This window comes from Phyllostomus discolor, chromosome 2, assembly GCF_004126475.2.
Source record: "Phyllostomus discolor isolate MPI-MPIP mPhyDis1 chromosome 2, mPhyDis1.pri.v3, whole genome shotgun sequence".
Classification (NCBI taxonomy): Eukaryota; Metazoa; Chordata; class Mammalia; order Chiroptera; family Phyllostomidae; genus Phyllostomus; species Phyllostomus discolor.
In genome coordinates, this window is record NC_040904.2 from 4493966 (window position 1) to 4519525 (window position 25560).

Below are 25560 nucleotides of genomic sequence, written 5' to 3' on the forward strand. Positions count from 1 at the left end.
CCCACTTTTTTCACTGGGGCTGGAAGACGTTAGGCATTATAGAAAGTTGCTGCAAATTGTTCACTGAAGATGCCTTCCGAAGGTTTGCTTTTTGAACCAGCCGGCCCTGTGATTATTTTTATTCTTTTTTTTTTTTTTTTAGATTTTTATTTATTTTTTAGAGAGGGAAGAGAGAGAGACAGAGAGAGAGAAACATCAATGTGCAGTTGCTGGGGGTCATGGCCTGCAACCCAGGCATGTGCCCTGACTGGGAATCGAACCTGCGACACTTTGGTTTGCAGCCTGCGCTCAATCCACTGAGCTACACCAGCCAGGGCGATTATTTTTATTCTTACAGAATTACTTGGCAGGCCTCGCTCACTGTGTAGCTCAGTTGGCTAGAGCCCTGTTCCGATATTCCAAGGTTGTAGGTTGGACCTTGGGTCAGGGCCCATACAAGGGGCAACCCGTGAATGCATAAATAAGTGGAAGAACAAACCCATGTTTCTCTGTCTCCCTCCCTTTCCTTTCCTTCCTCCCCCTCTCTAAAATCAATTTAAATCAATGAAAAAAATTTTCTAAATGAGTTTGAGAGTTTAAGTCATTCCATATAAATGAATGACTTCTGCCTCCTGGGGCTGCCAGCAAACTCTTAATGCAAGGTTGCATATTAAATAAGCCCCAGTAAATTCCTGTCAGCTATTTAAACCATACTTTCCAGCTTCTTTGAACTTATTTTACTACTCTGAAAATGATCATGGAAGGCCCATTATCACTCTCTTGAAATATTAAAGCTTAATATGCATATTAGGTAAATAGGTTATCAACATGTGATTAGCGAACAGTCATGCTTTCCTGTTGAAAGTGTAAAATTGAGTCCGCCTTCCCAGGCGATTGGACAATAGGTAATAAGCGCTTTCAGAAATTTTATGTCCCTGGCCCTTCTGGAAATATTTCCTAATGATATATTAGAAAATAATCAGAGATAAGGACAAATATTTTTATGTAAGGATATTTGCTATAATCATATTTATAAAAATGAAAACTTAGAATCATTCTACAATCCAATAACAGGAAATTTGTGAGATAAGTTATGGTGCATCTCTGTGATATAATAATATACCATTGTTAAATGTTCACAATATAATGTTATTTGAAAAATGAGGCAAAATTATATTTACAGTGTGGTTTTTGTTGTTGTTAAACATGCACACATTCTTAGAAGGGCTCCTACAAAACCATTAAGAGTATCTCTGAATGACAGATTATAAGTAATTTTTTGTTTTCTATAGTTTTAAAATTTCCCACAATGCATTTGTATTACTTTCAAAAGTAATATTAAAACAATGAAAATATTTAAAACATCAGTCATTAGATATCATTTCATATTCATTATTAGTGTAGAGCTAAGATTCTATAATCATGAAATAACCTTAGCCACAATCTTACAGACTTGCAATCAAAGGTAGTCTTGTATTGCTCCACCATAGGACGTGTGGTTGGTGGATTCATCAATACCCTTCCATCATGTAAGCTGTTTGGCTCATGGCATTTTCATGATTAATCCAGGGGGGAAAGCCGGATTTAGCCCAAAGCACTGGCCTCCTTGGTGACAAGCAGCCCCTGACGGGGACGGATTGGAGAGGTGAAAATGAGGGCAAGCTGGGGACCTACCTTCACTGAAACCGTTTTCTTCGGGGCTTGGTTATCTGATCTGATTTCATTTTCGTCAGAATTTGAACAAACCACTACACAGGTATGTTCGGGAGGGAAGGGGTTAAGTCTAGATTCTGGATTTGTTGTGAAATTACTTATCTCTTGAGTTGCTGACAGCAAAGAACATTTGTTAAATACCTCAAGGAATGAAAGTAGATTTTCTTCCAGTAAGACTGTGGCAGATGAAACCTGGTTATTTCTTTATCTTCAATCAGATGAATGTTTGAGTTTAAAAAAAAAAAAACCAACAACAAAAAAATCCCAAACAAAACAAAACAGATCAAAGTCACCTTTTGAATCTGTCATACATCTGTACCTGGTGTGTGGCCCTGACTTCCAAGATGACCTACGATATTTATTTTGTAAAATAAAGTTCAAAAAGGCAAAGATATCATTGACTTACACCAAACACCCAATAACTCCTGTAAATGGATGGTCAACAGGCATTGACACACATTCCTTATTTTGACCAGGAAGGGGTCGAGTTATTCTCAAGGTTAAGTAAAGGTCATCTCTCTCTGCCAACTGCCACTCAGGGGTGATGGAAAAGCAAAGGCTGAGGCTGGGTGCCTGGAAGTTTCACTTAAGAAACAAACGGCCCCAGTCTGTCTGCTCACTGGGGTCACTTCTATTAGTTTTCCCATGACTGTACCAGATCAGTAGTCAAGTGAAATGCGGATTCGTCACTGATAGAATCTCTGTCCTGGGCTGACAATTCTTTCATTTGTGTGCCTTTGTGGCCAGGGCCATTATTTCTAAGTGCCTGCTGATCCTGCAGCCGGTCATCCGTCTTTCACGACATTAAATTCAACCTTCACGTCAGATGCTGATGGGGAGTTTGGTCTGTAGAAGCTATCGGACTAGTTTCACAAACTAGTAACTTTAGTAACTTCAGGAAAAAAATCTTAAGACTCATCAAAATTTGAAAGTGGAAAGCAAACAACGATGGCTTCCTAGTAATTTAAGGTTGTTAAAAGATCTCCACAGTGATAATTCTGATTATTTCGGTCCTTCAACGATTTGACTCCTGAAAATAGGGAAAAAAGTTGACTCCTCTCTCATTCCATCTTCGAAACAACTTACTTGTACCTGTTCTGACGACTTAACACAGGAGCCTCTGAGCTTTCCTCCATTCACCAGGGCACTTAGCCCCTCTGTGCTGGGAGCAGCGTCCTCCGGGAAGACACAGCCAACAGGACGGTGACCGTGGAGGCTGAGAAGTGCCACAAGCCGTCACCTGTGAGCTGCAGACCCAGGCAAGCGCGCCGAGTCCGGAGGTCTGAGAGCGAAGCGTCGACGCCCACGGGCAGGAGAAGGTGGGTGTCCCAGCTCAGGAAGAGCCAATTTGCCCTTCCTCTGCCTTCTGTTCTATTTGGGCCCCAAGGGATCGGGCGATGCCCGCCCACCTGGGAGGGCAGACCTTGCTCACTCAGTCACTGACTCGACTGCCAGCGCCCTCACAGACACACCCAGAACTCATGCGTTGCCAGCTGCCCAGGCGTCCCTTAGCCTAGGCAAGTCGACACACAAAATTAGCTACCACACCCGTATAGGCATGGTGCCCAGTGTTAGTGAATTATAGGGGTGTGTAAATGGATGTAACCTTGTTAGAGATCAGTCTGGAATCATATATGAAGTGTCTGAAAAATGTTCAGGCCCTTTGTTGCTGTAATAATTCCACTGTAAGGGACCTAGCCCAGGGACGCCATGTCACAAGACGATTTCAGCCACAAAGATGTTCTCTCTACTCATCATCTAAACAGGGGAGGGCAGACAGTGTACAGGAACCATAGTTATTTTCCTGTGTTTCCGCCGCAGTCATCGACACCATCTGCCTGCCCGGGGAAGGAGCAAGCGGGAGACACTTCAGCCATTTTCTCCCCCCTGCTACTCTTTACACTCAGGGGAGCCGCGTGGCCTCTCAGGTGGGTGCACACGGGTAAAGGCCACTCACTGTACCGTCTGCGCTTTGCCTGGACCTCCCAGGCTGCAGCCCCCACGTGCTCTTGCGGGGGCAGCTGGTCGGGCCAAGTCTCTAGACTGTAGGCCCAGCCTTCTCATATCTCATGCAGGGAAGAGGGCCTGGCTTTGGCCTGCAGAACACGCCAACCCACAGTGCACCAACTGAGAACAGGGAGGAGCTGCAGAAACCAGTGTCAGAGGGCCGGATGGGGCTCCCGAGGCGGCCCCAGCCACTGAGGCAGGCCAACTCACACCTGCTTCTAACATCTGGGAGCCAGGTAAACGTGCTTTATAACTCAAGTGGGCCACCCTGGCTGACCGTGGTGTGAGCAGTGTGGCAGCCGAGTCACTGTGAGGCTCGGGCTGGTGTCATCCAGCCCTGGCCACGTGACCCCTGTGACCATGATCTGTACCAGCGGAGCCTGGGCTCTTTGGATTTGCAGACACAGCCCGAGCCAGACATGTTGTTCCCGGAGAGGGTTCCCTCTGCGTCACGTGGAGCAGGTGTCATCTTGCCCAGAAACCCCCTGGTTCGAGGAACACACGACCTGGGACACACTAGGGAACAGGAACAGCAGACTCGTGCTGCCGTCTCATGCTTCCTGAGCAGATACATGATTCATGAACTGGAAGTCCCAGGATTCCCAACTACTTAAAATTATTCGTTTCTTTTTCTTACAGAAGGTGTAGTTAAATTTGCATACGTTAACATGTGTGACTCCACTCACTCGGGTGTCAAAGGTAGAAGCCCTTGCTGTTAGGCGAGCTTAGATTTGGTCCTGAGGGCCTGCTGTGAGAATATTCTTGCAAAATGATATGTGGTTTGCTTTTGTACAGCTTACTTCTATCTGAGCTTCTTACTGTTACACTTACTGTTAACATCCAGGTGTTAACGAAGGGGTGTCACTCTAACTCATGTAACAAGTCTCCAACCCCGCCGTGTACGTCTCTGAATACTGTCTCATTCAGTAAAGGCACAACCACCTACTCAGTGCCTTGATCCAAACACCCTTGACCCCACCTTCTCTCGTAGCCGGTCCACCTGCCCAGTCGGCTGGGTCTCCAGCGCAGGCTGAGGAGCTCGCTGCCCCTCCCAGCCCCACGCTATCCTCTGCTCTAAGGGGCAGGTCCTGCCTGGACTAGTACAACGGCCTACTGCCTGGCCGCCTTACTTCCGCTCTTGTTTCATCGCTAACTCCCCTTCCAGATCCATCCTCTCTCCGCCAGCCAGTGGCTTTTTGAAACTATAAGGCAGGCGACGTCACTCCTCTCCTTAAAGCCTCCCAACAGCTCAGTATCTAAAGGGCCTCAAACTCATCACACTAACATCTGGACTTCTCCAGGCTCACCCCAGACCGCTGCCCTCCCGGAGCCTGCTCTAGGCCGCCCTGCTCGCCTCGGTCCTTAGGACCCACGCAGCTCCTTCCCCCGTGGAAGTCTGTGTCCTAGCTGCTTGGAGGTTCACCCTGCCCCACCCGTCTTTACACGCCTGGCTCCCGTTTTTGCTAATCAAATCTCAGGCTCAGCTGCCCCTCACTGAGCAGCCCGCCTGACCACTCAACCTGAAGCAGCCACCCCTTTACTTTTTAGAACCGTACACCGTGCTGATTCGCTGCATAGCGCCCATCACAACGAATACTGCCTTATTCATGCGCTTGGTCTTTCTTCATCTGCCTCTAAAACGTAGGCTCTTTGAGAAGCTTACCATTGCAACGTCCTCAGTGCCCAGAAAAATGCCTGGTCCCTGGTGAGTACTCGATGTACCGCGTGTGTCACAGACATGAGTCAGACGGCAAGGACCCTGCCATCAGATGTACCCTTTCCCAGATCCGAGTCTGGGTTCCGGGCCTCGAAGGAGAAACAGCAGGAAAGACACGACTGTTCTCTGAGAGCGACAACACCGAGGACTCTCCCCAGGGAGGGACGTCCTGCTTCCTTCCACTCACACGTATTTCCCAAAACGTCTGCTGTATCTGTGGTCATGTGGTGTTTTATTTACTCTGTCCATTCATGACTGGTCTTTGAGAACATTAATAATATTAGTAGAACTTAACCGAGGAGAAGTTCAACGTAACATTTTTCAAGATATTTCAATACCGGGTGTTAATAAGAGAGAGAATGATGGTTGACATTATTTTGTAGAAACTTATCGGAACAAATGGTTGGAGGTAGTCTCTAATACACACCGTCAGCTTTGGGCGTGGAGTTCCTTGGTCCTAAGGAAGAACATCTGGTTCACTTCACCAATAGGGATATCTCTCAGAGCCGGGATGGCCTCCTCCTGGTACGCCTTCTGCTGCTGGTTTCTGGCGTAGTTGTCTGCAAGGAGAGGACAAAGGCGCTGACCGCCCAACGGCTTCTCCTAGTCCCTGCGGTCTGCGGAGGCCTGCGACACAGTCCCCTAGCTAACGTTTGGGTAATGGCAGATGCCACATGTAAGTGTAATTAAAAGATTACTTAAATTCTCTCTTGAGAAGAAATGTCCCAGTTAGAATAGGAATTAGCAAAGCACTTTTTCGCCTGGAGAGAAGTTACTATTTTACTCATCGGTATAATGATGACTGAAGTCCCATTTGCACATTCCCCATAGGAGCAGAATTCTAATCGGGCCTAGAAAATACATTTAAGTCCTGGCTGGCATAGCTCAGTGGATTGAGCGCGGGCTGTGAACCAAAGTGTCGCAGGTTCGATTCCCAGTCAGGGTACATGCCTGGGTTGCAGGCCACGGCCCCCAGCAACCGCACATTGATGTTTCTCTCTCTGCCTATCTCCCTCCCTTCCCGCTCTAAAAATAAATAAGTAAAATCCTAAAAAAAAAAGAAAAGAAAATATATTTAAGTCAACACCCCAAAACGTTAAGTCATGGTACAATCATTCATATGAACCTAGCACTTTTCCCTCTCTGCACAAGTTGTCTGTTTCCCATAATTCCAGTCAAGAATGCTGGGAATACAGTAGTTTATCAGAAAGAAAATACAAAAATATTATAACTCATTTTCAAAATACATTGTATAAGCTCACCAAAAAAAAAAAAAACCCGACTTTGAAAAGTTAAAAAATCATATCTGGGAACTTAAAAAATGCTTCACTTCCTGGAATCTAAACAAGCTTAGGAATCTGCCTAACCAATTTTAATCTTTAGACTTCAAAGCGAGAACTTTAAATAAACAAAACTGCAAAAACAGGCTGTGGCTCATCCGCCCCCTTTCGGGGGTCAGGCACGCACAGTGACCCTGAGGGTGCACGCCCCCAAAGCCCTCCTCCTGGACTAGTCTTGCGAGGCCTGCGCGCCGTCCCTCCACCAACGCCGCCTGTTTGGGGTGGAAGTTGTTGCTGGCGGGCAGAGCTGCGGAGGAACAGACTGTCTACTTGCGGTTTTTACGTGCAAATACACCCGTTAGCTAGTGCCGTGAACAGCGCGTTCACCGGAACTTACTTCCCGTGGAGACACCCCTCTGGGATATACACCTCTGCGGCATTTCTCCCCGGTCCTTCCTTCCCACCGTGCCGCTGTGCTGCCGCGTACTCCTGCAGCCTGTTCCTGGCTGCTCTCCTTGAGAGAAGCGCCGCGGCCCCACTCCTGCACCCCCCCCCCCCCCGCCCCCACACTTCCCGTCCCGCAAACTTACCTGTGACCGTGTGAATGGAGTCGAGGGGCGATGTGTCCATCATGTTCACTCCGAACAAGAGCACGTAGCCGATGACGATGGTGATGAGGAGGTAGACGGGCAGCGCCACCGCCCAGTACCTGCAGGAGGGAAGACGAGGTAGGTAGCAGGCTTCCCCCCAAGTTGTCATCCTTACAAGTCGGTCACTGAGTTAACATCGCTTTAAAGACTTAGTTTCATTGAAGGAATGTATGTGCATAAGAGACGGTCACACAGTTCTACAAGGCCTGTCCTGAGAAGTCGCAAGCTGTATCCCACCCGTCCCAGCCCCGGAGTCTCGCCCCCAAAAAGGCACTTGAGCACCCGAGCGGGTTTTCCCAGTACGGCCCTCGCACTCACGCTGTCATGGTTTTCCCAACCGCGGACATTTGCTCTGCGCTTCCCAAGGTGGGGACGAGGAGCCCAGCTCTTTTCCGCTCCCTCACCTGCCTCCTGTCCTCTTAAGGGCTCGCGTCACACTTCCTGGGCATGCCCGGGTTTTAAAAACCACTGAGACTATAAACAATGCTTGTAACTGAGCACCTCGGTATTATTACATGCTTTCTTATACAACTTTTTTTTTGCTTTTTCTGGAATTAGCAACTCCACTTCTTTGTGCGTTTGCTTATATTCCACGTACCCATCAGTCCTCAACCCCCTGGTCTCCGCAGGACTCCCAGGTGCCTCGAGGCCGCGGAACGCCTCAGGGGACACGAGGGCACTGTTTCTTCAGTCTCCACCCCCCCTGCTCTCTCTCCGGGCCTTCTAAGGGTTAACCGTTTTTTCACCCTGTTATTCTTTCCTTATCTTTTCTCTATTTTCCATGTTCCTATCTTCTACTTTCTGGAGATGATCTTTGGTTTATCTTTTAACCCATCAAGTAAAATTTTAAATTTGGCTATTATACTTATAATGTTCAAAACCATCAGCATTCCTTAAAGATTTTGCTTTTTTATAGCGTTGTTTTAATATATTTTATTGATTATGCTACTACAGTTATCCTATTTTTTCTCCTCTTTATTCCCCTCTGCCCTGTACCCATCTCTCACCATTACTCCCTGACCTTAGTTCATGTCCATGGGTCATACATGTAAGTTCTTTGGCTTCTCCATTTCCCATACTATTCTTACCCACCCCTGTCTGTTTTGTACCTTCCATTTATGCTTCTTATTCCCTGTACCTTTTCCCCATTCCCCCCCCCCCCCCCCCCCGCATAACCCTCCATGTGATTTCTATTTCTGTGATTCTGTTCCTGTTCTAGTCATTTGCTTAGTTTTTTGGTTTTTGGTTTTAGGTTCTGTTGTTGTTACCTGTGAGTTTGTTGTCATTTTACTGTTCATATTTTTGCTCTTCTTCTTTTTCTTAGAAAGTCTCTAACGTTTCATATAATTAGGGCTTGGTGATGATGAACTTTTTTAACTTGACTTTATCTTGGAAGCACTTTATCTGCCTTCCATTTTAAATGATAGCTTTGCTGGATAGAGCAATCTTGGATGTAGGTCCTTGCCTTTCATGACTTTGAATACTTCTTTCCAGTCCCTTCTTGCCTGCAAGGTTTCTTTTGAGAAATCAGCTGACAGTCTGATGAGAACTCCTTTGTAGGTAACTGTCTCCTTTTCTCTTGCTGCTTCTAGCATGCTTTCCTTCATTTTTATCTTGGCTAATGTAATTATGATGTGCTTTGGTGTGTGCTTCCCTGGGTCCAACTTCTTTGGGACTATCTGAGCTTCCTGGACTCCCTGAAAGTCTATTTCCTTTGCCAGATTGGGGAGAGGAAATAGACCTCCTTCATTATGTTTTCAAATGAGTTTTCAATTTCTTGCTCTTCCTCTTCTCCTTCTAGCACCCCTATAATTTGGATGTTGGAACGTTTAAAGTTGTCCCAGAGGTTCCTAAGCCTCTCCTCATTTTTTTTTGAATTCTCATTTCTTCCTTCTGGTCCACTCCATTGATTTGAGTCCCAGCTTCCTTCCCTTCACTGTTGGCTCCCTGTACATTTTCCTTTATTTCACTCCTCATAGCCTGCACTCTTTCCTCTATTTTGTGAGCATACTCAGCCGTTTCTGTGAGCATCTTGATTACCAGTATTTTAAACTCTGCAACTTGTAAGTTGGGCTATCTCTTCAGCACTTAGTTATATTTTTTTCTGGAGATTTGATCTGTTCTTTTGTTTGGGCCATTTTTTTTTTTGGTCTTGTCATGCCTGTTATATATGAGGGGTGAAGCCTTAGGTGTTCACCAGGGCAGGTCAGCCCAGTTGCTGGGTTGTGATGCTGTCTGTAGGGGCAGGGACCGAGAGGGAACAATGGTGCTTGCTCCGCCTTCTCTCAGATTTCAGTCCCTTTTGCCGCTTCCCCCAAGCAAACTGGGCCTTTCTGGTGCTGATTCCCAGGTGGGTGGGTTTGTGTACGTTCTAGGACACTGTGGGTCTCTCCAACGAACTCTTCTGTAAGGCTGGGAGTTTCTCCTGCCACCTTAACCCCCACAGATTTTACAGCTAGAGGTTTGGAGGCTTTATCTCCCCACACTGGAACCCTGGGTTGCGTGGTGTGTCTCACTCCTCAGTTGTTCCTCCCGGTTTACCTGCACGCAAATGTGGGACCACTGGGTCCCCCAGCTGCCACCTTGCTGTGAGTCCTCTCTATCCTGGGTGCCCATCTCTGCCCCTCCACTGGTCTGGATGGATGTTTCTTCTTGAACTCCTTGGTGGTTAGACTTCCATACAGTTTGATTTCCTGGCAGTTCTGGCTGCTTTTTGCTTTTAAATTTGTTGTTGTCCTTTTGGTTGTGCAAGGAGACAAAATATATCTATCTATGCCTCCATCTTGGCTGGAAGTTATAACATTCCGTTCCTGTTTCATAGTTATTTTCTTCTGTTCCTTCTATTAGCTCTTTTTCCTTCTAGTTTTTTTTTTCTCTCTTCGGTTTCATTTTAAAGGCTTTCAGAAAATGTCTGGTAAGGTATGGTTGCCTGCTCATACTTAAAAGTGAGGCACTAACAAGGTAATTGGAAGCACTGTATATACGTGGGCCAGGATGGCCACTGGCGAGTCTCACTACAGGAACCCCAGCCACTTCATGGGGGGACCTCCAAGGGTCAGGGATGGCAGATCCTTTCTCCAGAGCTCTCTCGGGGACAAGCCCCCCACCCCGGTTTTGCTGGGAGGGGCAGGGTGCTGTGAGCCTGGCAACCGCAAGCCTGGGAGTGGCATGAGGAAAGGTGCTGGGGGCGGGGGTGGGGACCTTATCGTTCAGCAATGCAGGGGTTCCCACGGATTTCCCTGTTGTCAGTACGGGGCCCCATTCCCGTGCTCAGTGAGACCTAGTGTTTGCAGACCCTCACTGAACCTTCCAGAGTCAAACTCCTGTGTTCTGCAGGCGAGCAGGGTCGGTCTCCCTGCTCTGAGGGCCAACGAGGGGCATTTGAGGGTCTAACGCTGTGTAAACACAGTTTTCAGCCCAATTCAGAATCACCATGTTAAAGAGGTACCTGGTAGGCCCACTTTCTGAGCCCTTCTCTAGTTCCGGGGCACAAATATTCCTGCTGGCTTCCCTACTTCAGCAATGTGGAAAAGTGGGAATTAAATCAGTTACCTCTCACCCCAAAATTGAGCCTGCTATCCCATTATTTGTTCCTATGAGTTTATACCCTAACAAATTTTTTTTTCTACAGGGTTATTTTAACAAGATATTCAGAGACAAATGTACATATTGAATGCATCATTTTTAATCGCAGGTGTATCAATAATGACCTTCAAAAAGCTTTAAATTTCTATATGGCTATTTATGGATCTTAAGGAATAAATATGCAAGGTTTGAGTATTCTTAAGAAAAAATTTGATCCTTCAAAACAGCATTAGTGTACTCTTATTTTATTTAAGCAATATATGCAACTTACTTTTGAGGCCAATAGGTCAAGCTCAAGGCGTTTAGCCAAGATTCGGGAACGAAAGCCCACACGAGGTACAGTACTGTAGAGAGAGAGAGGGCAGAAAGGTCAGCGAGGCAGGCATCTCGCTCCCTGAGGTTCAGGTAAAGCAAAAAGGCTCCCGTGATGCTCCCTGGTGCACTGAGAAATGACTGTCCCTCCTTCCAGCTCTTCCAGCTCCTTCTTGGTACCCTTATCCCAATTACTTTCTATCTTTTTTTTTAAAGTAAATGATAAGCAAAGCCTTTTATTTTTTGTATTTTTAAAGATTTTTAATTTATTTATTTTTAGAGAGGAAAGGGAGGGAGGGAGATAGAGAGAGAGAGAGAGACATCAATGTGCGGTTGCTGGGGGCCATGGCCTGCAACCCAGGCATGGGCCCTGACTGGGAATCCAACCTGCAACACTTTGGTTCGCAGCTTGTGCTCAATCCACTGAGCTACGCCAGCCAGGGCTTATCTTTTTATTGTGGTAAAAAAAAATAGCAGAAAGCTTATAAAACCCAACCATTTTTAAGTGCACAGTCAGCAGGGTTCAAGTACACGCCCCTCGCTGTGAAGCAGATTGCCAGAGTGTTTCCGGCTCAGAAACGCCCATTCAACAACAACTCCCCTTTCCTCCATTAGTCAATGTTTTTACCATGTCATCAACGCTCACACCCTAGGTGAAGCACTTTAAGTCAGCAATTTCTGTCTTTCTCACAGCACCTGGTGATGTGTCCTTTACACACAGCAGGTGTTCGACACTTCGTCCCCATAGGGCTGAAATAATGAGAGACACTCAGTGGCTCAAGAGTGAGTCACTCTGCTCTTGCTCTGACCCCCTGCATGCTGGGCTTCTGCCTTGTCCCCCAGAACGCACTCTCGCTCCCCTCCGGCCCGGTCTCTGGGGCTGTGTCCACTGTCCCCCAGCACGCACTCTGGTCCCCCTGCAGCCCGTCTCTGGGGCTGTGTCCACTGTCCCCCAGCACGCACTCTCACTCCCCTGCAGCCTGGTCTCCGTGCCAGCGTTTACTACTGTCCTGGAACGGGACAGTGAACCTGGGGCTATCACTTCGGGGTAGGTACACCTCTAAGCACTTTACTTGCATTATTTCATTCAATCTTCAGGACGATCCTAGAAAGTATCATGCCATTTTTACAGATGAAAAAATGGAATCTCAGAAATGTTACATCATCTGCCCAAGGTAAACGGCAAAAACAAACGTCAAGCTAACTCTATCAGTGATGATGGAGTAACATTTTCCTCAACAAATATGCAATATACAGTTTTGTACGTCAGGAATGTGATACCCAAAGGTGAGTCCAAAAGAGATGGCCTCTGTCCTCCCCGAGCTTAAAATCTAGTTGGAAAGGAGACGAGGAAATGGGCATTTTTAACGTACCAATGAAAATGGTAAGTGCTAATGAGCAAGTAATACAAAATGATATAGGAGTACCTAAGAAGGACCTCAGCCCCGGCCGGGTAGCTCAGCTGGTTAGAGTACCATCCTTATACTCCAAGGTTGCAGGTTCAGTCCCTGGTCAGGGGACATACAAGAATCAACCAATGAATGTCTATACATAACTAGAACAAGAAATCAATGTTTCTGTCTCTCTCTCTCTCTCAAATCAATTTAAAAAATAGAAAGAGAAAGAAGGACCTCAGCCCACACTGGTGGTGATGAAGTTGATGTTCATGGTCAGGAAAGACATCCTGGAGGAAGTAACTGAATTGGGGCCTCAAGGATGAATGGGGAGTTAGCTGGATTAAAAATGTTGATGGTTGGGCTTGTAGACGAAAGGATGGAAGGATATAAGAGAAAATGGCATTTTCCGCCACGATCCACAGAGACAGCAAGAGAGGTCTGGTGTGGCTAGGTGGTAGAGGAAAAAGGGGGAAAGAAACTGGCTTGACATTGGAGATAGTTTTTAAGGTTAATAAAATACAAACACACAAGCTTTGAGGGGAACACTGAAGGTTCTGCTACTGCCTGCCACTGCGTCCCTCCCTGGGCCTCAGTAAACCGCTGGTGATAATCACACCAGCCTGACAGCCTACTGTGAGAGCCAAATGAAGTCAATTTATAGAAGGAAATTATTTTACAAAAAAATAATAAAAATAAAAATAAAAATAAAATAGCCCTGGCTGGCGTAGCTCAGTGGATTCAGTGCGGGCTGTGAACCAAAATGTCGCAGGTTCGATTCCCAGCCAGGGCACATGCCTGGGTTGCAGGCCACGGCCCCCAGCAACCGCACATTGATGTTTCTCTCTCTCTCTCTCTCTCCCCCTCCCTCCCTTCCCTCTCTAAAAATAAATAAATAAAATCTTTAAAAAACACACACAAAAAAACATGGAGGCAAGGAGTTGGGGCAAAACTCTCAGCAGTGTAGAACAGCTGGGACATAAAATACAGGCTGCGAGTGTTGAGAAATGAAGCTGGAAAAAACAGGTCCTAGATAACGAAAAAATCTTGTCCTGGGAACATGGAATTTATGCTGCAGGCAATGGGGACAACTGGATAACTTGTTTTAAATTTTAAAGAGACAGCAAGGAGAAATAACCAGGCACCGTCCAGCCAGAGGTTTTAGGCAGGGGAGTTCAGGCCTGCAGCTCAAGTGAGCGGCTGATCCGTGCAGGGAGGACGCACCTGCGTTAGAGCAGAAGCGGTGGGAGGCCCCACCAGACTCCGTGGCAGGCACGGATGAATGCGTAAGGGAGAAGGAAAAGTGCAAGTGAAGAACCACTCCCAGTTTTCCAGAATAAGCGTCTACTAACTTCAGCTCCAAACAAATACTTCAACCGTCATTTCCCACATGGCAAGGAACGACCTTGTAGAAATGTACACCTGACCATGTCACTTGCCTGCTCAAATCCTTCGGTGCCCTTGGAGTGTAATCCAAGCTCATTACCAGGGCTTGCAAGGACTTCAGTGATCCAGCTGTGGCCCACCTCCCCAGTGTCTGCTCCCCCTGCACCCCACGCCAGCTCCACAGTGTGTCAGGGCCACTACACTTGCCGTGAGTACCGTCTGCCTGGAATGTTCTTCCCTTGGTTCTTTGAGTGGATGGTTCCTTCTCTTCTCTCCCGTCTTAGCTCAAATCCAACTTCCTTTTTTTTTAAAGATTATTCTAGCTTACTGAATATTTTTTCTTTAAAAAAAAAAAGATTTTATTTATTTATTTTTAGAGAGGGAAGGGAAGGAGATAGAGAGAGAGAGAGAAACATCAAATGTGCGGTTGCTGGGGGTCATGGCCTGCAACTCAGGCATGTGCCCTGGCTGGGAATCGAACCTGCGACACTTTGGTTCGCAACCCGTGCTCAATCCACTGAGCTACACCAGCCAGGTAAATCCCATTTTCTTAAGAGAAGCTGTCCTGGCTAATTCGCTATTCCAGCTGTGTCCCACCCATCATGTTCTCATTACTCCTTACCAGTTCCCCTTATTTCCTTCAAAGCTATTACCATTTTCTGTAATTACGGCTACGGCGGACGGAATGTTTGCCTCCCTCTCAAATTCACGTGGTGAAGCTCTAATCCCCAGCATGGTGGTATTTGGAGGGAGGGAGGGCAGGGAGGGAGGAGGCGCCTTCATGAGATTGGGGCCCCCCATGCTAGGATTTGGGTCCTTTTAAGAAAAAAGGGAGATCAGAGCTTTGCTTTTCCTGTTTACTCTCCTCCTAATACCACCCCCTCCCATCTTGCACTTTCCAGCTTCCAGAACTGTGGGAAAAAACCTCTATAGTTCAAGCCACCCAGTCTATGATATCTTGTTACAGCTGCCTGAGCAGGCTAAGAAAATTACTTTGTTTTTAAATCAGGGAATATTTCAACAGAGAGAATTATGTAATCCTCCTGCCTGCCCCTACCCCCCACCTAGTTCATAACTGCCGAGTACTGACCTCTGACCTCCTCTATCTACTTTCTGCCTCAACGTCTCTGGTTTTAATCTTACTAACCTCCATCTGTCCCTCCCCCCATAGGCATGCTTCCCCCAGAGGGCCTCTCTACTGCTTATTCTCTGCCTGGGAGCCTCTTTCCCCAGATGGCCACATGGCTGACTTGCACTTTTCTTTCCTTTTTTTTTTTAATTAAAAGACATTTTATTTATTTATTTTTAGAGAGAAGGGAAGGAAGGGAGAGAGAGGGGGAGAGAAACATCAATTGGTTGCCTCTCACTTGCCCCCCAACCCAGCACCTGGTCTGCAACCCAGGCATGTGCCCTGACTAGGAATTGAACCAGCAACCTTTTGGTTGATAGGCCAGCATTCAATCCGATGAGCCACACTAGTCAGGGCCACACTTTTATGTCTGTGCTTAAACCTCATGGCTCTGCAAGGCACTTCCGGACTGCTGTATTTAAAACAGCAACCTCTTCCCACTTCTATATCCTCCTTTCTTGCTTCATTTCCCTCCATAGTACTTCATCATCTGACATTGTGTATGCTTAATTAACTTACTTTGTCCACTGGCTTTCTTGCTGCACTAGAATGAAAACTCTGTGGAAATTTTGTCTGTTTGCTCCTCCTCTGCCTATAGCAGTGCTCTCAAAAAATTGTTGAATTAATTTTGTTGGGCGTTATTATTGGATTTAAGTCTTCAAGTCATTGATTTTATTTATGTGTATAGTTTCTAATCCTTCAAATACACTAAAGAACAGGGATTTACAAAAATGTGTTGATGATAAGAACAGCAGCAGCTAATATTTATCAGTACTTAGTGTTCCTATGCATTGTTCTAAGTGCTCTGCATAAATTGTGGCAATCACTTCTCACAATAGCCACCACAGCCAGCAGACTGATGACAACCCAGTGTTTGGGCTCAAATTCTAGCTGCCATTTGCTGGCTGCAAGACCTCGGGCTCGTTGTTTAAACCTCGCCTGCCTCGGTATTCTCATCGGTTAAATGAGGACATTGATAATAACATCTACCTTACAGGACAGTCTTGTGACTGGTGAACAGGGAATACACTTTATCACCGGCTTCTTACACGTGAAGAACCCGAAGTCTCAGAGAGGCTATTTAAATGCTCCCAGGTCACACAGCTCATCCGTGGAAGAACCGACCTTTGACCTCAAGTTATAACTTCATTCCAAAGCCTCCCTTACCCAACAGCTTGCCTGGCTATACTGATGCAGTGAAGGTTCATACCCCCACCTTCCTAGTTTCCAACAAACTCCAGAAAGTTGGATTATGGGTATCCAATTTTCTCCCTCTTGACCCTTCAAAATCCTTTTGGGGAGAGATGTGGGGCCTGCTATGTGACTCTGGCGATCAGTGTCTTGGTAAGCATCAGTTTACCTGTAAAATGGGATCTTACAGGGACTGAGTGAGACCCAGGATGCAAAGCGCACCTGACTGCACTAGCCTAACTCCCTTCACTCACCAGCTCTCACACGAAGGGCTGGAGCCTCGTCCAGAGCCTTCGCTCTGGGCCTTCCCACTTCTCCCTCCTTACGGTGGGAAAGAAAGCTAAACTGATCTCACGTCTCTCCCCTGGGCTCCCACGGCGCGGATCACACTGAGTGGTAACTGCAGATGCACTCCTGCGTCCTGCCCACAAAACCAGGACTACAGGCACCAGGTTTTAGTCACTTTGCAATCTTGTCTGGTACAGTATACACACTTGTTAGGATGCCATCTTTTTAGGCTAGTACCTGGCACACAGAACGCTCTGAACAAACACGAGTGCTTTCTTCAGGCTTTCTTAAAAAGACCCATAGGTAGGTACAAAGAATCACAATTCATGTGTGCTCATCCTAGTAACAAACACAACAACTTCATTGTCCTGGAACACCAGAAAAAGGCCACACGGCCATCATCCAGCAGGAAAGTACTTACTGAAGCCAAACTGGGAGCTTAAGAAAAGAACAAAGCCATAAATCGCTCTTTCTGGCAATGGCGACGGTGAATTTTCCACCATCTTCCCTGCGGCTTTGAGACAACCTGTGGGAAAGAAGCACAGTCGCTGTCAGTGAGGTCTTCCCCCTGATTGGTCTGGTATAACCTCATCGCTTTGCTACGGGCACAGCCTCTGCAGTGCTGCTCCCAGCCCACCCCACTGCGAACGGTCATCCTGCGCACACCCCTCCAGCACACGCACGCTTGCACTCGCGCACAGCAGCACCCACGCCTACCCTGCACGCGCACACCAGCCGCCGAACCTCGCGTGCACGCGCGCACCCTGCAGCAGAGGGGAGGGGACGCCCCTTCCTATCTGCAGGCTCCGCTTTCCTGCGGGAAGGGAAGGGGTGGGCAGTGCCCGAATCAGGCGCACGCGGGCGGCTGGGACCCAGCCCTTGGGGGAGGCGGGGGAAGGAGAGGTTCTGTTTCTCATTCCAGATCAAGGTGGCCCTCAACCCTGAGTCCATCCAGCACCCACTTGGGCCCCTCCCAACAGTTCGGCCACCTTAGAGAGTAGTCCCCTGGGCGAGCGCCGACCCCCGGAAGCTGCAAGGAGGAGAGAAAACAAAAACCAGAAGCCCCCGAGTGACGGCGCCCCTCGGCAGGGCGCAGGCGCGCTGCGACCCTCCTCCGGGCCGAGCTCCGGAGGGCTCCCCGGCCGCCGGCCGCCGCGCAGAAGGGGGCGGGGCCACGCAAGTGCGCTGCGGCCCACGTGACGCCCCGCCTTCCGCGCCGCCGCTCGCTCCCGCCAGCGCGGGCTGACGTGGAGGGCCTCTGGCGGCGGCTGCGGCCGCCCGCGTCCGAGGCTCGCGGGCTGCGGGCCCGGGTGAGTGCGCACCTGGTGCGCGGCAGGGCTCCTGGATGTGTCACCTTGTCGCACTGCATCCAAGATGATCGGGGAGAGGGGCCCTCCACACCCCCTCCGTGGGCGTGTGGTGAGTGTGGTTGTGTGCGCGTCGCCCGCATGGGTGCCCGCCGTGTGCCCGCGTGGGATGGGGGTGTGTGGCCGCTTTTGTCCTCCCGAGTGGGTGTGTCCCTTCCGGCTGGTGTCCTCCTTCTGCAAGCCTCGGCCCAGGCTGGTGTCTGTGTCAGAGTGAGAGTAGTCTCCTTGTGTGCGCATCCCCTGGCCGCCCGCGCACCCTAGTCTTGAGGGTGACACCGCTGCTCGGCGAGGGGTCCTCAGGCTCCAGCGCGCTGGCACGCGCCCGGGTGTCCCCTCCCCGCCCATTTGTGTCGGTGCGGACTCTCCCCAGGGACGGCGTGGGCGCCCCCGGCCGGTGTGGGTGGTTTTCTTTCTCTGTCACCGCCCCTCACTGGGGCGTGCGAGTCCTCCTCGCGCGTGCGAGTCCCCCTCGCGCGTGTTCGCACCTCCTGCCGCCTGCAGCATCGCCCGCCCGGGCGTGCGTTCTCGCGTGGCCCCTGGCGCGTGCCGCGCCTGGGTCCTGTTGAGTGCGTGATCCGTGTGTTTGTGGGTGTTCGTGAAAGTTTGTGCACGACCTGTCCACTGTGTTTTGTGTTTCCTGCGTCTGCGCCACCTGGTTTTGGGAGAAGCAGCGGAGCCCTGGCCGGCGCCGCCCATCCCCAAGCAGGGGAAACGCGAGCGGAAGTCAGCCCAGGGTTCCCAGCTCCCTGACGCCCCTGCGGAGCGTCCTCCGCCCTCCAGCCCCCCACTCCCGAAGCTAATGGCGGGGGAGGGGTGGGGGGACAGCAGCGGGGCTAGGCAGCTGCTGCGTAGGGTTGATGACGTCCGATGTGGCCTGTCCAGCCAGCCTGTTCCTAAGGGGGGCCAGGGACCAACACACGAGCCGAGGCGTAGGTGAATCTGGGCTGGTACCAGTGCGTGCCAAAGCCCCTCAGTGGCAGACTTCTTCCGAAATGTGCACAATCAATACATTCTAGCCGACCCTGGCGTTCTCGGTAATACTTAGCGATTCATACAGTGTTTTGTGGCGTTCACAAAAATTCTCCCTTTTAGCCCTGGCTGGCGTAGCTCAGTGGATTGAGCGCGGGCTGGGAACCAAAGTATCCCAGGTTCGATTCCCAGCCAGGGTACATGCCTGGGTTGCAGGCCATAATCCCCAGCAACCGCACATTGATGTTTCTCTCTCTCTCTCTCTCCCTCTCCCTCTCTCTCTCCCTCTCCCCCCTTCCCTCCCTAAGAATAAATAAATAAAAAATCTTAAAAAAAAAAAATTCTCCCTTTTGATTCTGCCCGACATCCTGGCTAGGGAAGCAAAGCGCACGTTTCACAGATTTCACTGCTCCCCTGGGAGCAGTCTCCTCATAGTTACGGCTCTAGCTAGGACATTTATTACTTAAAGAATCTTGCATTTTATCTTAAGGGAAATGGGGTTTATTTTGGGGATACGCGGGGAAGGAAACTTCAAACCCATAGGCGCCCAGCTGCTCCTCCTGAGCAGCGCTCTGCGCTCGAGGGCTGCGTTTTGGTGCGTTACCTCCCTCTGTTCGTTTGCTCAACTTTCTTATTCTTGCCTAATTTTCCTTTTACATTTCTGGCTTATTAAATGTACAGAGGGGGATCTGACCAACCCGTGACTCAGATTTACAGATGTGGTAATTCCGCCACATTTACTTCAGATCCTTTTTTTAAAAAAAAAGATTTTATTTATTTATTTTTAGAGAGGGAAGGGAGGAAGAAAGAGAAAAAGAGAGAGAAACATCCATGTGTGGTTGCTGGGGTCTGTGGCCTGCAACCCAAGCATGTGTGCTGACTGGGAATCGAACCTGCGACACTTTGGTTCGCAGCCTGTGCTCAATGCACTGAGCTATGCCAGCCAGGGCTTTTTTAAGAAATAAAATTGTAGGCGTTGGCGATGCTCTCAGACCCTGCCCCTCCTTCCCTAGAGATAGCCACCTCGTCTAAGCTGGTGTATATCATTCCTTTGCATCCATAAACAGTAATACAGTGTTGTGTTTTTAAACTTTAATGATATGAAGAAAATATGTCTTTTTGCAACTTGCTTTTTTTTCAATCATCCTTACACTTTGAGATTTATAAACAAATAAATTGGAAAATTGTGTTGTCTTTGATTCATTCTTTTTTTAAAAGATTTTATTTATTTATTTTTAGAGAGGGAAGGGAGGGAGAGAGAGAGAGAGAGAGAGAGAGAGAGAGAGAGAGAGAGAGAGAGAGAGAGAGAGAGAGAGAGAGAGAGAGAGAAACATCAATGTGCAGTTGTTGGGGGTTATGGCGTGCAACCTAGGCATGTACCCTGGCTGGGAATTGAACCTGCGACACTTTGGTTTGCAGCCAGAGCTCAATCCACTGAGCTACGCCAGCCAAGTGATTCATTCATTTTAATTGCTGGTATAGAATAGTATTGTATGAATATACCATTATTTACTTACCCATTTATCTATTGATGGATTCAGGTTGTTTCTGGGTTTTGACTCTAAAAACAAACCTGCAGTAAACATCTTTGTATTGTCTGTACACAAATCTGGAAGCTTCTCTAGGAAATACACCCAGTGGTAGATGTTCTGGCTGGTATGATGTGTGCATCTTCAACTCAGCCGAATGTCACAGAAGCTCTCAGAATGGTTGCACGGATGTTTGACTCACTGGTATTGAGTAAGGACACAGCTTCTCACCTCCTTGCTGACAGTTTATGTCATCAGACTTGAACATTTTGCCTTCTCTTTACTGACCAGCTTCCTTATAACTTTAGCTTGTGGCCAAATTTGGCTTCTGCCTTAGCCTGGTGTCAGTCTGGGGGTTTCTCTCCTCTCACACCTGACTGGCTGAGTACCTCATCTGGGCCTCACGAGCTCAGTCCCATACATTTTGTACCTACTGTGTGTCAGTTCCTATGGTTGATGTAGAGGAAAGGTAGTAACTTCCACATTATAAATACCTCTCTAGTGGCAGGTGGTATGATTTAATTTTTTCACATGATGAATTGTTTTTAAAAATATTTTTCTCTTTATGTAATGTAATTCATGATACATTCAAAATATTTGTAACCTATTTCAGTTGTGAAGCAAAACAATAAAAGGAACACCTGTCAATCCACCACTCATTCCAAGAAACAAAATGACCAGTATTGAATGTGCTAACCCTCAGAGTGACAGCTTTCCTGAATTGTGTGTCATTCACTGCTTTTTAAAAATAGTTTTATCAGATAGGTACACACATCCCTTTACAGTGTATGGTTTCTGCTGTCTTTGAGTTTTTTTTTTTTTAAAGGAATACTGCATACAATTTTCTGGGATTGTGTATTTCTCTCCATGTTATATACCTAAGGGTCATTCATACTAAGAATAGATTTGCCGTTAATTTTCTTTGCTGTGTGATATTCCACAGGAGAATATAACACAGTGCATGCATTCTTCTGTCGATGGGCACTTTTTTAAAGGTTTTGCTGTTTATGAAGATTCTTGCACACATCTTCTGGTACACATTTGCAAGAATTTCTCTAATTTTCACACTGGGTGTATGAACCCCAGGGCAAGGGGGACAATTTTTCTAGGGAGTACTTAGGCACACGTGACATTAATGAATCAATTTATAGATAAGGTTCACGTGCACTCTCCTGGAATTGGTATTGCCTGAGGCCTCCCTCCCTCGGGTTCCAGTTAGCACTCCACCTTAGATGAGGCACACTGCTCACCCACGGGACTCTTCTGAGGGCATTGCCCCACATGGGAAGACTCCACAGAAAACAAAGGGATAAGTTAAAAAAAAAAAAACAGTGTTTAGGGTTAGGGAAAGCCTTTATCAGCCTAGGAATTTTCCATCTCAAGAACTGCATTCCAAAAAAAACTTAACATTTCCTGTTTGACTGACAGCATGTATAGCTATTTTTATCACTGTTATAATAATTACAGCAATTTAAACCCATGGTATGTCTCTTTTACTTTAAAATGTCACTGTGATACTCTGGAAATTCATCCTGCGCAATTATTAAAATGTAGGCGAAGATTTTTTAATATCATCTTGAAGTGCGATGAGTATGTAATTTTTGAAAGCATTTTTGTGGTTTGTAATAGCACTGTGGTGATCTCTTTGCTAGAAGTGGAATTGCAGCGTTATGGGCTATGAATGTTCAACTTTACAAAATGATACCAAATTGTTTTCTGAAGTGGTTATACCAGCTTATATACTTTGGCCAGCAGTTTTGTCAAATTATAAACTTCAACTAGCAGTGTTTATGAGTTCTGGTTGATCTACCTCTTCTCCAACACTTATCATCACCAAACTTCTTACTGTTTGCCAATCAGACAGTATGAAGTGATGGATCCCTGTGGTTTTAATTTGCATTTCGATGGTCAATGAGTTTGAGTGTCTTCTCATATGTTTACGAACCTTGTTTTCCCTTTGTGAAACACTTGGCATATCTTTTACCCATTTTACCATTGGGTTGACTCTCAAGGCTAAAAGTGTAACACCGACCCTTTGTTGATTATATGCACTGCAAGTACTTCTGTGGCCCATTATGTCACTGTGACTATTCAGGCGAACAGAAGTTCGGGTTTTTTTTTTCTTAAGATTTATTTATTTATTTTTAGAGAGGGAAGGGGGGGAGAGAGAGAGAGAGAGAGAGAGAAACATCAATGTATGGTTGCTGGGGGCCATGGCCTGCAACCCAGGCATGTGCGCTGACTGGGAATCGAACCTGAGACACTTTGGTTCGCAGCCCGCGCTCAATCCACTGAGCTACGCCAGCCAGGGCAGAAGTTTTTAACTTGAATGTAATCTAATTGGAAACTTTCTCTAACCCTGGGATTGCTTTCTTTTTAGAAGTTTTAAGATGATGCCTTTCACGTTTAAGTTCGTAATCCCTCTGGTACTGATTTTTGTGTATGGTCGTGAGGCAGTGGTGCGCTTTCGTGTCCCGCCCCCCCCCACCCCCCGCAAGTGGCTGTCAGTTGTCCCCCTGTCATCTGCCGAAATGCCCCTCTGGTCACCAGTGATCTGCTGAGCCACCTCTTTGACATGTTCACTCTCTCCACGCATGGGTTTGTTTCTGGCTCACCTTTCCGTGCCATTTGTCCACTTGTCTGTCCCTGTTGATACCACTGCCATACTTATCGTTGCTACAGCTTTACCGGACGTCTTGGTGTCTGGGGGTGGGGGGTGGAGCGGCGGATTTGAGTCTCAGTTGTTCTTGGATCTTTGTTCTTGTTTTAAGAATCCGCTTGTCACGTGACATGAAAAACTCTGGGAATGAATTGGAATTCATTGAATCAATTTGGGGAGAATTGAAATCTTTAAGATTTTGAACCATCCTGTTTGAGAACGTGGTATGTATTTATTTGTATTTATTTAGGTTTTTTAATGTTTTTATTTAATAGAGTGTTGTAATTTTCTCCATATACATCTAACACTTCAAATGTGCATAATAATGTTTCTAGTAGTTTTGTTGCTATTATAAATGGTGCTTTTTTTTAAGATACTGTTTTCTATCGTTAGTAACTAGAAATTTAATGGATTTTTAAGTATCGATCTTTAACCATTCATTGGTTATTCTAGTATATTTTCTTTAATTCCCTTGGGTTTCTATGTATATAATTATATTATTTGCAAATAGTGACACTTGTATTATTTCTAGTATATTTTCTTTAATTCCCTTGGGTTTCTATGTATATAATTATATTATTTGCAAATAGTGACACCTTTGGTTCTTTAAATTTTCCCTTTAATTTCTTCCTTGTCTCAATATTCTGGCACACTTTCAGAGCTATGTTCAGTGGAAGTGATTATGGTTGTTCATTAGAGGTGATTAGAGTGGACATACATGTCTTGTGCCTAATTTTAAAGGGAATGCTTCTCCATTAAAACGAATATTTGTTTTAAGTTTTTGTACATACTCTATTGAGTTAGGGAGATCTTTGTGGTTTTATCATATGGTTTCTTGCATCTGTTAAGAATATCTTGAGTTTTTTCTCCTTTAATCTGTTAAGTGTGATGGAAATCAATGAACACATTTTAAAATTCTTAACTCTCACACTCTTTCCTGAGATAAACACAAATTGATCTTGCTGAATTGTCCTTTTGCGAACTGCTGGGTTGAGGTTGCTAATATATAACTTAGGTTTTTTGTATCTGTTTACAAATGAAATCACCTGTCAGTTTTCTTTATTGACTGTCTTGTCTGGTTTTGGTATTAAGGGTGCACGGGTCTTACACCAGTTAGAGAGTAGGTCCTCTTTTTCTGTTTCCTGGGCCAGTTTGAATTAGAGTGGTTTGTTTTCTTGAAAGTTTGGTGGAACTTATCTGTAAGTGCTGATGTTTTCTTTGTGGAAGGATTGGAAATTGTTAATAATTTACTAGAAATTAGCAGTTGAATAGTAATAGGATTTAGGATTTTCTGTTTCTTTTAATCAATTTGGTAAGTTTTAGAAATTTGTTTTTTAACAAAAATTTCAAGTTTATTGGCGTCAAGTTCATGTTATCTTAATTCCCTTTGAGTCTGTTTTATCTGTCATTATGCTCCCTTCTCTCATTTTGACTATTATTTTTGTGCGACTTCTCTCTTTTCTTTATGAGTCTTACCAAAAGTTTCTCTGTTTTATTAATTTTGGCAAAGGATTAATTTTTGGCTTTTGTATTATATTTTTGTTTTTTTAGTTAATTGATATATTTTTAATTTTCATCCTCTTTTGGGGTTTATTCTTATACTATTTTTCTAACTTAAATTACATGCTTATTAATTTTTAGCCATTCCTTTTCCCAGTATAAGCATGTAAAGCTATGAACGTCTTCAAAGTTTATTTTTGCTTTATCTCATGGTTTAATTTAGCATTTTCATTAACTTTCAACAGGAGGTCAAGCTTTAAGTTGTGTCATTCAGGCTGTCTTTATTACCTTTTGTTTGTTTGGCCTGTGATTAACTGAGAGAGACATGTTGCAGTATCCTATTATTACCTTCTAACAGACTTCCTGTAGTTCTAACATGTTTTTCTTTTTACATGTTTTGAGGCTATTTGATTAGATACACACAAGCCTGTTATTCTCCTAGGGGATTGAACTTCCTCTATTATGGTGTGATCCTTTCCATGCCTAATTTTGATTTTTGTCCGTAAGGTCTGTTTTGCCTAACCTACCTTTCTTTTGGTGATAATTTGCAAGGAATAGCCTTTTCCTTCATTTTGCTGTCACTTAAAAAAATAACATTATGTTTTAGATGTCTCCTATAAAGAACATATCACTGGATTTTTCTTTTAATTGACTCAGACAATTTATGTCTTTTATTTGTTTTCAATCTTCATTTGAGGATATGTTCTATTGATTTTAAAGAGAGAGGCAGGGGGAGCATGAGCGTGACAGAGAGAGAGATAGGAGAAACATCGATGCTTCCTGTAGGCAAAGGCACCCTGACTGGGTATGGAACCCACAGCCTTTTCATGTTCAGGGACAATGCTCCAACCCACTGAGCCACCTGGCCAGGGCTGTTTGGTATTTTTAAGAAGTTAATTCAGGTC

At 46.1% G+C, this 25560-nt stretch overlaps 2 protein-coding genes across 7 annotated transcripts in view; one reads left to right on the top strand and one right to left on the bottom strand.

Moving 5' to 3' along the window:
- Positions 1–993: 993 nt before the first annotated feature.
- LOC114490629 (phosphatidylinositol glycan anchor biosynthesis class P) lies at positions 994–17817 on the bottom strand. Of its 6 annotated transcripts, none has more exons than XM_036017427.1 (5): positions 17713–17817; positions 17053–17157; positions 11203–11275; positions 7287–7405; positions 994–5976 (listed from the first exon to the last, which is right to left on the bottom strand). In XM_036017427.1, exons 2-5 carry the CDS (start codon positions 17132–17134, stop codon positions 5846–5848), a joined length of 405 nt encoding a protein of 134 aa, XP_035873320.1. In that variant the 5' UTR covers positions 17135–17157; positions 17713–17817; the 3' UTR covers positions 994–5845. The 6 variants fall into 6 exon arrangements, with proteins under 6 accessions (XP_035873320.1, XP_028360507.1, XP_028360506.1 ...); XM_028504706.2 differs by having other exon boundaries at positions 17621–17797; XM_028504705.2 differs by lacking the exon at positions 17713–17817 and adding an exon at positions 17594–17686.
- Positions 17818–17858: 41 nt separating this feature from the next.
- Positions 17859–25560, top strand: part of TTC3 (tetratricopeptide repeat domain 3) — a 107051-nt gene continuing 99349 nt past the window's right edge. The window contains exons 1-2 of the mRNA XM_036017424.1: positions 17859–18050; positions 23268–23379. The gene's annotated coding sequence lies outside the window, so the exon portion shown is untranslated. The remainder of the gene's footprint in view (positions 18051–23267; positions 23380–25560) is intronic.

Coding starts and splice junctions, on each gene's coding strand:
- LOC114490629 (XM_036017427.1), bottom strand. CDS start 17,134: ATGGTGGAAAATTCACCGTCGCCATTGCCAGAAAGAGCGATTTATGGC. Junction 11,276..17,052: donor AAGCTCCCAGTTTGGCTTCA/GTAAGTACTTTC, acceptor CTCTCTCTACAG/TACTGTACCTCGTGTGGGCT. Junction 5,977..7,286: donor CTCCATTCACACGGTCACAG/GTAAGTTTGCGG, acceptor CTCTCCTTGCAG/ACAACTACGCCAGAAACCAG.